Source organism: Mytilus edulis, chromosome 12 (assembly GCF_963676685.1).
Source record: "Mytilus edulis chromosome 12, xbMytEdul2.2, whole genome shotgun sequence".
Taxonomy (NCBI): Eukaryota; Metazoa; Mollusca; class Bivalvia; order Mytilida; family Mytilidae; genus Mytilus; species Mytilus edulis.
The window spans coordinates 18,069,838-18,086,583 of NC_092355.1; the positions used below are offsets into that span (position 1 = coordinate 18,069,838).

The window sequence follows — 16,746 nt, forward strand, 5'->3', positions numbered from 1 at the left end:
TTGTAAGATCTAGTTCAAATATTTATAGTTTTTCACTTGCTTTCCATCATGATATAATTAACGAGACGTTTTTTCAAACACAACCTAATCACCCACCATGACAGCATTTTGTCCAATCACAGAAAGGATTTTCGAGCATGCGTATTCTGTTGCCATAGTTAAGCGTCCTTAAGTTCAAAGGGCATAAACCAAAACTATACCGACTACGTCGGAAAAAGTAACACACAGAAAAAAATGAGGGTTTATTTGTTTTGCATACTATTTTTATGGTTATTCATCAGAGACATCGTTTTCCACCATTTGGAGTTTTTACAATAGTACTTCGGTTGAAAAATTATGTGGGTGGATGCCAAAGCGATAATATCACAAAAACAATTGAAGACTAATCATAAATTTGATTTCAAACAGATCTTCAAATCGGCAACTTAGAAAGGATTTTTCTAATAACTTCCTTGTGTCAGGATGATATATTGATTTAATAATTATTTTGTAGAAAAAGAAATCAGGTGAATGGTGTTCCAGTGAAAGCAGCAAAACACACGAAACGAACTCCAAAACAAGCAGATTATGATAAAGGTATGATACGTAATTGTTCTCATAAATACACGAATGAACCACAAAACACAACAAAACCACACAAATCAAATACAAAAACAAACTGATTATGAGAAAGGTAGACTATGTCACTATTCTAATAATGATAACTATACAAATCAAACACGATAACAAAATGATTATGAGAAATGTAAACTATATATAGTATAATCTACCGTGCTATCAACAGAATAAGAAATCTACATGACACATTCTACAAATCCTTTTATGCAAAATGAAATTAAGTACAATACATTTTTACTGATCTGTTTGAATACACTTGAAGCATTCATAAAAATATTTGTGGTAGAGTTTATTATTTCTTCCATGTATATTGTTAAATATGTTCTTCAAAAATTTGTTTGAAAAATAAAAAAATATTATATTATTTCATATAATAGAAAAGGTAAGTACATGAGATATAAAAAATTAAAAACTCATTGGTCCAGGGGAGATAATCACTTGTTTCACAACTTCATGTAAATTTTGTAGTTTGACATGTGAGTGTGCACGAAATTGACACCTGCTTAAAAAGTGATGGTGAAATATCTCCATGTCATTGAGAAATAGGTTCTATTGATTTCAAATTGAATTTATATTTAATTCAATTGTAAACAACTATGTAATCCTTTGATAAGGTTTTATTGGTGAATTTATCCCGACAAGAATGATTTAAATGCAGAAGTACACAATGTTTTGTACCATATATATTGTCATTATTTCAATGACTGGCAAATTTTTGAATAGTGTTTTGCCGCTTGAAACACCTGATATAATGCATCTTCATATCTGTACTCTATTACTTGCGTGGGCTTGTGTAGAAAATTGTGCAAAAACTGCATACAAAAATGTTAATAAATAAAACTTTATTGTCCGAATTGAATGGTATAAACCATAGATTTGAGAATTCCTAAAGATATATTTTATTGCTTGCTTTATTTACAACCGCCTTGACAAACTATTTTGAGGATACAAATTACGTCCAAAAAAATTATGCTATGAATGCAGTTGAGATTTTTGTTTTACAAGAGAAAATGGAGTAAACCAATTGAAAGAATTATTTCTAAAATTTTAAAATGATTTCTATTTTATTTTCTACTTCTATTCTACTTTAAAAAATCCTTCAATTAAGAAAACATTAATTTGGATGTTTAACCTACTAACTAGTCCATTAATTGACTCCTAATTTTCCATTGTTGTTTTGGGGATTATTGTGGTTAATAAAATAATGAATTTACCTGTTATATATCAAATTATGACCTCAATAAACCGAAAAACAAAACTAAACAGACCGTTGAAATTAGAAATCTCAAATAGAATGTGTTTCCATAGCAACTGGTGAAATAGATATTTGTGTCATGCACTTATTGGTGAAATGTGCACTTGTTTAATTGCAGATGATGGTGGTGTTTTTAAGGCCAAAGGTCAAAGCAGGGACACTAGGGGAGCAAAAGAGGTGCGTGATAATGGGGACACAAAAGTAGATCTTCCAATTGACCAAGTTCGTGCAGAGGAAGTTAAAGTAAATCAACTTTATTCAAAATGGGTGGCATCATCTGACATGAACAATGTCAGTTTGGCCTGAAAATAACAACCATTTTGTTGAAAAAGAAAAACTTTTTTCTAAAACTAATAATTCAACAACTCATTCTGGTTTGTCAGATCTATTTTAAATAATGTTGCATTATGGGAACACCATTGGTTTTCGATGTTTCTGATTGGTCAGAGCACATAGTTTGTAAGGATAATTAAACAAGACAGTGTTTTAGCAAAGGACCATTCTTTTTGTTTATTGATTTTTATTAGCAAACCTGACGATCTGGTAAAATTAACCCTGACTTTCATATTTTCATATTTATCAACAGTATTTTGTCTTAACCTTGATATGATACATTCAACAGACATTACTGTGAGTCTGTCAAGTTACAATTCATCTAAATTTCCATTGCCCTTAAACAATATGATCTAAAATGAATTAAGAACATTTCATAAGATAAACAAAAGCTTGAAAAAATTTAGATATTGTGCAGCATCGTAATAAGTATGATGCATGATGATGCATCCCACATGCTTAGACATTAATTAATGATAACTATCTCTTCAATAGTGTTTACTCTGGCTAATGACTTTGGCAATTCAAATTTATAGATAGAAATCAAAAATGAATTAGGTAAACAGTTTGTATAATTATTAGATTTGATTTCATATTTCTAAGGTTTCTGTCAATATCACTTTTTCCTCTTTTATATTTTAGGAAGTGCAGTAATTAAATTGCAAACTGCAGTAGGATGAGGGATCGGTCTTATGTTGGCTTCAATGTTGTCTTATAACAGCCATTTTTTCATGATATAAAATTGAAACTTTGGCATATGTCTGGACATTGTCTCTTGTCTAGAATTTTTTGTCTAGAATTTTGTTCTACTAAAATCTACAAATAGTATTTTTTTTACTAATAAGCATCCCTATATGTAATCCTGAAATCAAAAATTCTGATACTTAGTAGAAGATTATTATGTGCCATGTTTTCCATTGGCTGATTGTCCAATCAAAAGTCTCTATGCATTTGTAATCAAAATAATTGTCCAATCAAACATTGTAATATTTAATTTTAGAAATATCTACACATAAACGATAAAATAGAGATTTAACCTAGCTCCTTAATGGCAAAGTTTAAATCCTAATTCTCATTGTACAGACCACCCCCTGACATTTAAAAGATCTAGCAAACCAGAGTGATTGTTGCAATTATTATGAAATATTGCAAAAAATGAATTTATACTTTTGCTTGATAAGTTAGAGGTAATGTCATTTGGAAGATGAAGTGTTTCTGAACAGAATGCTTAAAAAAACAGAACTTTGACTAGAAGTGTGAATTAGCTAGAGATTAGTAAATTTCTTTCAATGGTTGATAGCTTTCAGCAATTTGCCACCCTTTTATAAAACATTTATATTATACTATATAGCTTACTTTATAATAGTTTCAATAATTTCAGTTCTTCTAATATTTATTGCCAAATTTACTAATTTATTAGTATTTCAGTTTATGTTTTAAATTTTATAGCCAAATTTACTAATTTATTAGTAGTACATACAGGAAAATTAAAATGGGGAAATTTTTTGAAACAGGAAGTTAATTGAAAGATCTCTTGGTTGTTGTCATGAGTAATGACAATCACGGTCATGGCAGTGTTTTTAAAAATTATAACTTTCTTGCACCGTAACTGTTTTAATAGAAATTTTCCTGTGTGTGTCAGATCACATTATCATCATATGTCAAATTTATTTCTTTTGATTTTTGTATGCTTCTACTTTAGTCAAACTGTACAAATAAGCAAATAATGTGAATTTATTTTTTGAACAGCTCTTGAAAATTGAAATACAGTTTTCACTGTAGTATTCTAAAGAGGGAAAATTGATGATTTGTTTCTTTGTCATTTTTCAGAAGTAAATTACACAAATTTTCTTCTTTTCCATGGAAACTCAAGATATTTTATGACTTTGGTGAACTGTTATTCCTAAGGGATATAACAAAAATCTAACAACAAACAATTAATAGAGTAAGAATGAAAAATTTCACTTTATTATCAAATCTGCATAGTTTGACGAAGGTAAAAGATAACATTTGTACCATTTTTCATCCATCATTTAATATTAAACACAAAAAAGTATATCATGCACTGTAGTGTGTAATATTTTTGTTTATATTTATTTGTAACAAACATGCTGGAACATCTAGAAATCTCGCAAATCTGCACAATAAAACGCAATAATCATTACTAAATTTAGGGAGAACATTTTTTTCCAAAGTCAATAGGATTTCATGTCCGATTTGTATAGGTTATTGGTTGGCTTCAAATTTTACAGAAATTGTCAAGTTATACATAGGGGTCTAAAAATCTACCATTTGCGAAAAGGGCAAGGAACTTAATTTAGTTTGTCAATAACTGTAACCTTTCTTGATCAAACTACCTAGGGGAGATAATGGGTCAAATAAGAGTTGTCTAACCTTAGGTACTTGTAAAAGGGTGATATAGTGGGGTTTTTTTTCTTTAGAAAATGAAAATCATTCCATTTGTCATTAATCATTGTCATATAGTCTGATTGAAGTTTGGAATAATAGATTTGAAAGTCTAATCTAGTGTTGGTTTTCAGTCAATTTGAAATTTTTAAGAAGAAAAAAATGTTATACTTATAATTGTTATGTGCAATTGAAGATAACATTTTCTTTAACCTACAGAAGAAAGATTGAAAAAAAAATCTTTTTCAATTTCAAAATTAGTATGGAATTAGAAAAAATACTTTTAAACAAAAACAATTTTCAAACTTCAATCAGTTTTTTTTTTTTTTTTATGCATACATTACTATCATTCACACTTTTCTTCTTATCTAAAAACTTGTCAGGAAGAGGAGAACTTTACTGATGAAACTGAAGCTAAAGTTCCAAGTGGCGTGGAACTAAGTCGTCAGCCTTCTGAGTCGTCAGAGCAACAGGTTAGAATGCATGATGGAATGCCATGTAGATGACCCTTGAACTATATCTAAAATGAATGTGATATTTGCTAGTCAGTTAAGACTTAAAATGTGTAAAAAATATTAATTTAAAGCAATAAAGGAGTTTTTTTATACATATATATATATAATATATCATTATAATCTTGATCCTTAGAGAGTATAATTGAATGGCTCATTTTGAAGAAAAATAAAACTCCAAAAGCTGATAAGAATAAAAAGCATTAACACAATCCTGTTTTCAACTTAGAGATTATATTAAGCTCTGCTAGCATGGATTTTGCTACAATATGTACATGTATTTGTCTGCTTACTGCCTTTCTACAGCTTTGATGAAACCTGCTTTAAAACAATTTTGAAACAAAGTGCTAAAATTTTGTCAGTGCAAAATTGATTGATCAAACAGTTGTAAGAAAAAGCATAATTATATTAAAGGGCAAAAAGTGTACTTCAATTTTACATTTGAAAATAAAGCATGCACATGCATGTGAGAATTTTTTTTTTCTCTTATTTTCATTTTTTTTTTAATTTCATGAATTAACAATAACAATGCACCATTCAGTTTATAAATACAAGAATGTCTTATATCAAGAAAAATTGTCATTTATATAAAATGAGTTATTTCCCCTTTAATCATTGAAACAAAATAAGTTATTCCCCTTTATGTTTTATACACAATGAGTTATTTCCCTTTATCATATATATTACACCTACTAATGCTTGGCAGTACCTATCGTCATAATAACCAGCATTTTACACCACTAACACTATATTTATTTATATCTTTATCTATCATGATTAATTACATGCATCCTTGGTACCAATTTCATAATTTCATCAAGTTATTAAAATGGACTTTTATTTGTGAAGGCTCTGATCACATTTATACCAGCAGAATATTAAAAGTCTTCACAGAAATTGGTTTTACCATGAAAAATTCTTAACTGCATCATTTCACTTTGTATGAATTTAGTCTGATGAATTACTGTTTCGAAAAAATGTAAAATTTCAATTTTTTGTTTTAATCTTTTAAATCTTTTGTTTTTGATTTCATTTTTGTTGAAATGATAATTGTTGATAAGACATGTAGGCCAATGAATATTTTTTTCATTTTTTGTCTATTCTAATATTACAGGATGAAAGGATAAGGAAAGAGAAACAGGGCAAGGTAAGTGGAATATAATGACCCAAAACTTGCCAAAATCATTACTGCTTAAAGACAGGCTTGGTGGAAAATAATGACCTGTTTGTATTTAACTTGACAAAATCATCACTGCTTAAAGTCAGGCTTGGTGGAAAATAATGACCTGTTTGGATTAAACTTGTCAAAATCATTAATTACTGCTTAAAGACAGGCTTGGTGGAAAATAATGACCCATTTGTATTTAACTTGCCAAAATCATTACTGCTTAGAAAGAGTTCCATAGGCTTGGTGGAAAATAATGACCCATTTGGATTTAAATTGCCAAATCATTACTGCTTAAAGACAGGCTTAGTGGAAAATAATGACCCGTTTGGTTTTAATTTGCCAAAAATCCATACTGCTTAGAAAGAGTTACCTTAGGCTTGGTGGAAAATTATGACCCATTTGGATTTAATTTGCCAAAATCCTTACTGCTTAAAGAGAGTTAGGCTTTGTGAAAATAAATGCCCCATTAGAATTTAACTTGCAATATCATTACTGCTTAAAGAGAGTAAGGGTTGGTTGAAAATAGGAAAATAATGATGCGTTTGGGTTTAACTTGTCAAAATCATTAAATGTACTGCTTAAAGAGAGTTAGACTTTGTAAGCTTTGTAAGATATTGGGATGGGGTGTAAATATATTTCTAAAAAGATTTTGGCAAGTGATTATTGATTACTTCTTTTTTTCAATTTTTGATTTGATTTATTAGAGTAGTAAAATAATAACTTGCACCATTGTATTTGCACATATGTCTTGAGTTTTGAATTATAAGATTTTTACACAGGAAATGGGGGCAAGGGAGACAATCATTATAAAGATTCAGTCTTCAACACCAAGCACAAAAGATTCCACTAATATTCCCAACCTCTAGTTAGTTTTCTTACCCTTTACCCTTTAGTCAGGAAAATTATGCAAATATTGAAGACTGCAAATTTTTTTTTAAATAACATTTTCTCACTTTTTACTGTATTTTTTAATTGAGAAAATCAGTAATTTTGATATTGTATACACTTTATATTGTTACTAACTGTTTTTATCTCTTCTTTTTTTAAATATTGTAAATACTTGGTGCATTCAGCTAATGTTTCATTTTGGGATGTCTTTGATTTTTTTAGTAAAAACGTTTATTTATAAGTGCATGCATGTATTATATTAAATTTGTTTTTGTTTTATAATATTTTCAATGCTTAAATAGTTGAAATTGTTTATTGATAGTCTTGTTTATAAGATATTTGAATATTTGACTACATTGAGCTGAATGTGTTTATATATTTCTATACTTATGTGGGTTTTATGCTTATATTGAATATTTTGCATGGTAGCGTTACTCAGATTGTTATCTTAAAACAAAGATTACAGATTTGCTAAAAATGGGAAATTTTAGGATTTTATAATTAACTTTAACCCCAAAAACTGATAAAATAGGTAGTAAAAGGTAATAGGTAGGTTGCTATATTTTTGTTTCTTCATTGTCGTTTGTTATGACCTGGAAGTTTGTCATCTTTGTTTTAAGAGGTGTATATAAAGCTATTGTACAAGCATGCATGATGAAATCTTCAATAAATGCTTTACACTAAAGAAAACTGCGTTGTTATCAACAGAAATTTGAGGCGAGAAGAAAGAACCGTAACACATGTTTATAATGTCGGCCATTTTGAAGTGTTTTGACGGCACCGTGCACGTTGTTACCCTGATTCCACACCTCTTTACTCCACTTTGCAACAGCATGCAGAATGTATTACCAACGTCCTTTTATTACATATCCTGTTTTCATCTGAAAGTACTAATTCAATGTAATTTCATATTTCATCCTAGTTGATCAACACAGCAATGATGTAGGTTTATTTTTGTAAATTTTCAACAAATACAAAAAGCTGAATGTTTTTACAAAAATTGATTTGAAAAATAGGAATCATAACACTAATTAATCTAACTGAAAGACATTCAATGCAGTTGTGGCGCCCCCTCACCCCTCCCTTTATTTTTTGGATGATCAATCATTTGAATCGGGACATATGGTTGGCACCCCTCCCTTTTGAAAATGACTGGATCCGCCCCTGGAAAAGTACATATTTGGTAATAATCAGTAAGCACCAAGCATTTGAAAAATCTTAATATTAAATGTTACACTTTGTGGCTCAGGAATAATATAATTTCATACATGTATAGAAGCATTTTTTTTTTCTTCATGGGTTTTAACTTAGTGCTGCTCTTTTCTTGTGTGCCTTTGTAACTTTAATATGTGTAGTACATGTTCATAATTGTTGTGTGTTTGGCAGACGGACAAGTTTTTGAAAATTAATATTTATCATCCACAACTTATTGCAATCATGCAAAATTTGAATCAGTTTTTCGTACATTTTGCGTTTGCTAATTATCGGTAACAATTATTGACCTTAAATAAAACTTGCTGTTTTTAGTCTGATTTGCATTATTTTCCTGAACTGTTATGTAAAGCTTGCTACTACTAACTGCATTCTAATACTGTACACTTTTAACCATATATATATCAGTGTGTGCTTTTGTGTGTTTATTTACTTGACCTTTGTATTTTTACATCCATGAGATTTTTTTATTGATGAAAAAAAAAAAAATTTGACAGGTTTTATTTTGGTTATAAATTATTTATTTTCATTTTCATGATTGCTTGAGTTAATTGATTCATTTATTCATAGTTTTTTTTTCTTCATATCAAAATTGAAATAACTTAACTATCAACATTATGTCTGAAATGACTAAATAAATGAGTTGACTTTAAATTTTAATGAAATAATTCTGATTTTTTAGAACTTTGACGATTTTGTGAATTCAGCATATAAGAAGGGAGATTATCCTTGGTTATTTCTATGCTGTTGTTATGCTGTTGCTAGGCATATTGCGATTTTATTTTGAATTGATTAACAAAGAGGTTGCCTTCAATCAAATCTTCTTTACTGCGTTATTGTGTAAACGTTATTATAAAAAAGTACTAAGAAATAAACTGAACTCTAGGTAAATATAAAAAGGAGAGAAACCCAAAAAACTTGGCAGCCATTTTCTACACCAGAAAATGCCTGTACTACATCAGGAATATGACAGTTGTTATTCATTAGATTGATATGTGTTAAAGCTTTTGATTTTCCCATTTGATTACGGACTTTCTTACTTGAATTTTCCTCAGAGTTCAGTATTTTTGTGATTTTACTTTTTTCATATTAGGCCAAATAAAAAAGTATGTGTGGTTCCAGTTACATCTGAAAAAAAGTTAGGGTAGGTAGGTAGGGATTTTTTTTTATTTTATGTTTTTTTTTTAAATTGAGTTTATTGGAGCAACATTCTGACTTTAACAGTGCTTAATGAAAAATGACTATAAAATCTTTAGGGTAGGCTATTTTTAAGTCGAAAAAGTAGGGACGGTAGGGTTACTGGAACCACACATATATTCTTATTTGGCCTTAAGTAAAAATGGTGGATTAAACCTGTTTTTTATATCTAACTTATCAACAGTATTAAATGTTCACTTGTAAGGTTGTTGATGAAAAAAATATCAGCATGTTCTATGAGAACATAAAGAATCGTGGATTGATTGATTGATTGATTGATTGATTTTGATCACATGGGAGTCAATATGGATTCAGGATTGATTGAATTTGTTGGATTAACTTTAAAAAAATTGTCTAAAAAAAATTTAAAATTAACAGTTTTTATGTTTAAAAAAATCCTGGAAAGAGCCTTGCTAAGTATATATATTTTTTTTTATGGAGTCAGATTTGTTGTAAAGGAGATTTGACTGTGGTTTTTTAGTATGACACATATCATTGGACAAGCTTCTTTTTTCATGGAAAGGACAATATCTATATATATATAAAAACAATACAATAATAACAACAGCATTTTAATTGAACATGGTTGAAAATAATGGATCATGTGAAACAGCTCAATTCTGATTGATCAATATTCACATTTTAGCTTGATAGTAACTTTTTCCCAAACTCTCAGTGGATATCTTCAGCTTGCATCAATCAAAAAAAGTTTCACACTTATTCTGATCTTTTTGGAACCATCGTGATAATCACAACTCTAAAGATTTTTACTAGAATAAGAACAATGAAATTATTTTATCATGGCTTCTCTAGATACTAACCTCCCTTTGTAAGACTTGCTCAAGGGAGGCAACTCAATGATATGTCTCATTTCTATGATTTTCATTCAGACTACTGTAAATTCAGAAATTATTGCGTGCATTTATTATTGCAATTTTGTCATTCTGGACTAAAATGCGATTTTAATTTTTGTGATATTGAGAAAAGTCCTGTCTATTTCATATAAAAAAAATACAAAATTCCAGTTTTAATTATTGCTATTTTAACCTGGTTGCATTTTTGCAATTATTTCTGAATTTACTGTGGTATTATTTTCAAGCTGACTTTTTGTATAATTGGTATTTTCCTACATGTTGACAATTTTTGCTAGATTTTTTTTATTATTATATTTTGCCTTTTGCTTTATAACTTGTAGAGATGCATTGCACATATAGCATTTACAATAAATTTGAAATTAAGAATGGATCTTAAAATGGCAATTGCAGTAATTTCCTATAACAAAGTTTTTTGTTTAACCACTACTTTCTGGGCTAATTTTCCTGGGAAAATATTTATTGCTTTTGTTATATTTGGAGAAAAACAAAATTATCCTTTACTTTGGTTTTTTCCTCCAATAACAGTACATATGAAAAAATGAAATGCATAATATAAATGACAATATGAAAACCAAAAGGCAAAACTGAGTGTTGTTATTTGAAACTATGTTTCTGTTAAACGGACATTTTTTTTTCAACGTTATTATATCATTCTTTCATAACTTATTTGCAGCATTCTTATGGTTAAAATTTAGATATTTAAAATGAATAAAATTAGACAATAACCAGTATAAATGTACGGAATCACATGGTTTGAAGTTACAGTGTTCTGTGTACAACACCAATCACAGAATAACTTTTAAAAAAAAATCAGTTCAGGAACCATTATATAACACAGTACATCCTGTCCTTATGAAATCCATTAAAATCCGTTACAATGAATCTAAATATCCAATCAATAATTATACATCCACAGTATGTAGAACTGAAAATCCATTACAATGAGTACAAATATCCCATCAATAATTATAAAGTATGTAGAACATCCTACCATGTGATTCCTGATATTTTTGTGCTAAGAATTCCTTTTGGCAGATCATTTAAAACTGCTTATTTCTTCTTGCTTACATTTGGATAGAATTTTTCCCAATTCTTAGAGTTGATTTTCCCTTGTTTCATGGCATCCAATGGTAACAGTATTATTTTTTTGTCTTAACAATTTGGAAGGTGTTTTATCCAATTTACCTATTATGAATATAGACAAACCTTCAAACAAAGCATGATCTATTTCCAAATGAAAACATGATAAATATAAATTTTACAATCAGTGCTGAAAAGGGGAAGACAACTCTAAATAGAAAAAACAAATATATGGAAAAAGCAGAGATATGCCTTCAAGCATTAAATGTACTGTAAATTGCAATGTTTCAATTATTCCAAATATTGTGATGGAAAAGATATCAGGCATTGTAGATTTTGATACAATTATTTGTATACCACATTTTTTAAAATCTCGATAATTGATCACACATTTCCCCCATTTTTCAAAAATAGCAATTATAATGCGCACAAAAATTCTGAATTTACAAAAACTATTGCCTTGTATTATTTACTACCAAGAAAACCATTTGAATGCTGCAAATAGTAGTTTCCTTGCTTGTCTTTCATTCTCCCTATCGTCCATACTAACTAAATACATGCTTGGTGTTGAAGTGAAAAAAAAATGCATTGCTCATGATTTTGTGTCTCACATATATTTTGATTTGCTCACATGTTTGTTGTGTGTGTTTTAACTATTGCTATGATACACTGATAGGATATAAACAACAAGGCACCCACGAAGCAAGCAGATCACTCGCACAGCAGGACGATTCAAAATGGTGACAGGTCACAAGCAGATCAATCGCACAGCAGGACAATTCAAAACGGTGACAGGTCACAGGCTAAAGGGGAACAGAGTAAACCAGTCGTCAACAATTCTCAAAACAAAACAGTGCAACAAAATACCAAACAAAGCACTTACAAGTCAAACAGTAAAGCACCCCCACCTAATACCACAAAGAATGATGTAAAAAAACAGGAACCCCCTAAGGATAATAAAAATTATAGTAATCATGATTCTGTGCGTTCATCTACACCAAAAGATAACAAAGCTGCCCCTCCGTCTAAATCGCCAACAGACAGAAGGTCTGTTAGTCCAGCCAAGTCACCAGTTAACAACAAGGCTGCCTCACCAGCCAAATCACCGTCACCAACGAAAGACAAGAAGGATCCAACACCTCACGAGGAACACCAGGTAGACATTACTAAGGACAAATTATGTTGCTAAAATCCAACTTAGTGTAATTTTCAAATTTTAAAACAACTGTTGCTAACATCAAACTTTCTGTAATTTTCAAGTTTTGAAAATTTGTTGCTAACATCAAACATTCTGTTGCTAACATCGAACTTTCTGTAATTTTCAAATTTTAAAACAATTGTTGCTAACATCAAACAGTCTGTAATTTTCAAAATTTGAAAATTTTTTGATAACATCAAACTTTCTTTAATTTTCAAATTTTGAAAATTTGTTGCTAACATCAAACTTTCTGTAATTTTCAAATTTTGAAAATTTGCTGCTAACATCAAACCGTCTGTAATTTTTAAATTTTAAAACAAATTTTGCTATCATTAAACTTTCTTTAATTTTTAAATTTCGAAAAATTTGTTGCTAACATCAAACAGTCTGTAATTTTCAAATTTTAAAACGAATGTTGCTTATATCAAAGTTTTTGTAATTTTCAAATTTTGAAAATTTGTTGCTAACATCAAACTTTTTGTAATCATCTTATTTTGAAAATTTTTGTTGCTATCATCCAACTCTGTACTTTCTTCTTTCTTCATCTATACCTTGTCATTGTTCCATATTGTTTAACTTGACCTTTAGCCAATCAGATTGTTTGAAATTTTTTATTTTATTTGTTTTATCATTTCTCATGGAAAAATATCAAGTTTATGGTGCTTTTGTAGAAGAGAAAGATAGGTGTTTTACAACTCAAGTCATGTTTGAATTAGAATAAAGTAAAAACAAAAATTAAAGTATATGGTGGCATATAGCTATAAAAGTAATGAAAAAAATATGTCATGAAATTATTTTTTGGTAATAACCAAGAAGTTGTTTTTTTGTTTCATACTAAGGTAAATAAAAAATAACTATAAATTGGAAAAAGGCTTTGAAAAGTAATATTTTTTTCATAAGGAAAATGGCAGAGGTCAAGTTAACAATATTTCATTATCTTATGTGTATTTCTTTTCATTAATGTTCTTTTCCATATCAATTTTCCATATTTTATTTTATTTCTGAATCAACAAGACCCTTGATTACCTTTGAATTTATATACTAATGAAAAAGAAAATATGTTGAATTAACAAATATTTGGTAAGGCCCAGTTAATTTAACTAGAATACTCTTATACATCCACCATTAACCCATTGGGTCTTTTTTTAGGGGGACTTTGGATGATAAAGTTCTGATTATTTTCATTTAGGGAAAAAAGGGGGAAACTTGAGAAGAATAAAAACAAAACAAACATTTCAGGACTAACTAATATTGGTTGGGATTTTTTAATAGTAAATTATTATGCCTTTTAAAAATTTATCTATGGATTCAATCTGTGTCTATATGTAATCACTAACATGTTTCAAATCCCAAGGTACTGAAATTTTGGCAAAAGGCATAACTCTATATTTTCTATTTGGTGTATAAATTATATTTCTTATTACCCAGAGTCCTTCAAAATTGGAAAAAGGAAATTTTGACACATGTTCCTTATATATTTTATAATTTCTTCATTGTAATTTTTTTTTTTTTACTTTATCACATTCATTCTTATATTAATGCATTTCATCTAATAAATCATTTCATGTTCTCTTCTGTCTTCCATATCTTTTCTTGTCAACTTTGACACAACTTTGCATATGTCATGCAGGTTGAATTCTTTCTTTTTTAAACTTACCTTCTTCTGATAAATATTTCACCCATTTCAGTGATGCAACACGTCTTCTAAAGTTTAAACCTGGTCAGCCATTTCAGTGCACATAATATGTGTTAGGTCATTTGTAGACCACAAGTTTGAGTGGTAAAGTAAACATAATTGTTTTTTGTTCATTATTTGTACATAAATCAGGCTGTTGATTTTCTTGTTTGAATTGTTTTTCGTTTGTCATTTCTGGGTCTTTTATAGCTGACTATGTGGTATGGGTTTTGCTCATTGTTGAAGGGTGTAATGTGATTTATATTTGTTAGTTTCTGTTTCATTTCGTCTCTTGTGGAAAGTTGTCTCATTGGCAATTTTTATAATACATGTATCAGGAATAATACAAATTATTTAACAGAACAACAAAACACACAAACACCCAACTCCACCAAAAAGTAAACATACATGGTGACCTTCTGCTGTTGTCTGTTCTATGGTTGGGTTATTGTCTCTTTGACACATTCCCCATTTCCATTCTCAATTGTATACAAACATAGGCTAGCAACAACAACAAATAACTTGCAGTTCAAATAGCCTGATTTGGAATAGGTACAACATTATGGTTTGGTTGAACCAGTTTTGTGTACACACTAATCTTTGTATGTTAAAAAGGTTTGTCAGTTACATAAAAAAAATGTGTCAGGTGAACTTTGATATTTTTTAGTTTAAGGTGGTACCTAACACTACAGGGAGATAACTCTGTAAAATCAGATAAACGTTTTAATTACGTTGTGTTGTTAAGGGAATATTAAGCTTCTCAGTGATCCAAATAAGTTTTTGTCAAACTGCTATATAACCAGTGTAATTTTTCCGATAAAACGGTTGGTTCAAATTTTTTGAAATTTTTATATTTTTGTAAAAGGGTCAAAGTAAATACTTTGTCAAAATTTTAAGAAACGAGCCAAATTAATTTTAGTTAATTTAGTGTTGGGTACCACCTTAAATATTAACAGTGATTGATGGTTTACCCAGGATAATCTGGTGTATGGTTAGCCATGATATTATACAAGTATTCAGAAAGTAACTGGCAGAAGAAACCAAAGAGACAACCAAAACTCTTGTTTTACAAAAACCAACAATACCACTGCAAAATAGGAAATAAAAAATCAGACAGACAACATCAATGAATATTATACAAAACACAACTTTCCAAAATCTTCATTTATGGATATTATGAAATGAAATGAATGCATGGTTCTTTCCTATGTCACTTTGTTTCTTTACAGGCCTCTTTGGCCGAGTGGTGTAAGAAGGTTATCTATAGCTTGGCTTCGATCTCTTCTTTACAGGCCTCTTTGGCCGAGTGGTATAAGAAGGTTATCTATAGCTTGGCTTCGATCTCTTCTTTACAGGCCTCTTTGGCCGAGTGGTATAAGAAGGTTATCTATAGCTTGGCTTGGATCTCTTCTTTACAGGCCTCTTTGGCCGAGTGGTATAAGAAGGTTATCTATAGCTTGGCTTCGATCTCAATTGACTAATCATCTACTTCCAAAAAATTACATTAACCTGTATTTGTTACTCTTGGTCTTTCCAGTGCTTAACTTTGCCTAGCATTACACATTATTTTGTTCATTTGAATGTTCCTGGCGGTTGTTTCAGTTTTGAACTCTTGCCACAAGCTTACACATCCTGTTCATTTATTTGTATTGGCCTTAGCCATCACCTCAATTCTTAATTTAGCTAATACCTATTTTTGTCTTTCTTTCTTTTCCAATTATATCAGATTTCTATCATAATCTCTTTTCCTGTAACCATGACATTACTGTTTGCATGAATGTTCCAGTTTCTGCTTTCATCATCTTTGTTTGACATCTTTACAAATGCTGACTTCTGCTGGGATTCACCTTTTCAGAATCTAATGCATTCTGGGTAATATTTTCAAAAGTATATCAAAACAATATGATTGGTCAAAATCATCATAAACAATGGAAATTCAACCAATTACATGACTTTCTGATCTGAACAATGACATTACCCATAATCCTTTTAGATTCTGAAAGAGTGAATTTTATTCAATAATGATATATTTTCAACAAGGGTGAGTAGACTTATCAACAAAACGTCTCATTTATCTTAAATCAATGTTTTATATTTATGGATCATGAAAAATTAAATAAGATATTAAAAATTTCATGTAAAAAACAGGACATACGTAGCCATGACCAAAAGATAAAAAACATGACATGAAAAGACAAACAGTCATACCACATCTTCTTTTTTTATAAGTATAGTGAACAAAGCACTAAAAACACAAGATTGAGCAACATATACAACAAACCTCAACTAAAAGAAACACTGCCTCTGATATCAAATAAAAATATCCTCT

General features: G+C 29.5%; 1 protein-coding gene across 1 annotated transcript in view; it reads left to right on the top strand.

The window, feature by feature from the left end:
- The window catches only part of LOC139497481 (titin homolog), a 101,130-nt gene that overhangs the window by 75,083 nt on the left and 9,301 nt on the right, over positions 1 to 16,746 (top strand). Inside the window, exons 9-13 of the mRNA XM_071285710.1 lie at positions 494 to 576; positions 1,992 to 2,116; positions 4,996 to 5,085; positions 6,239 to 6,271; positions 12,221 to 12,700. Coding sequence (XP_071141811.1) covers positions 494 to 576; positions 1,992 to 2,116; positions 4,996 to 5,085; positions 6,239 to 6,271; positions 12,221 to 12,700 — 811 coding nt within the window. The remainder of the gene's footprint in view (positions 1 to 493; positions 577 to 1,991; positions 2,117 to 4,995; positions 5,086 to 6,238; positions 6,272 to 12,220; positions 12,701 to 16,746) is intronic.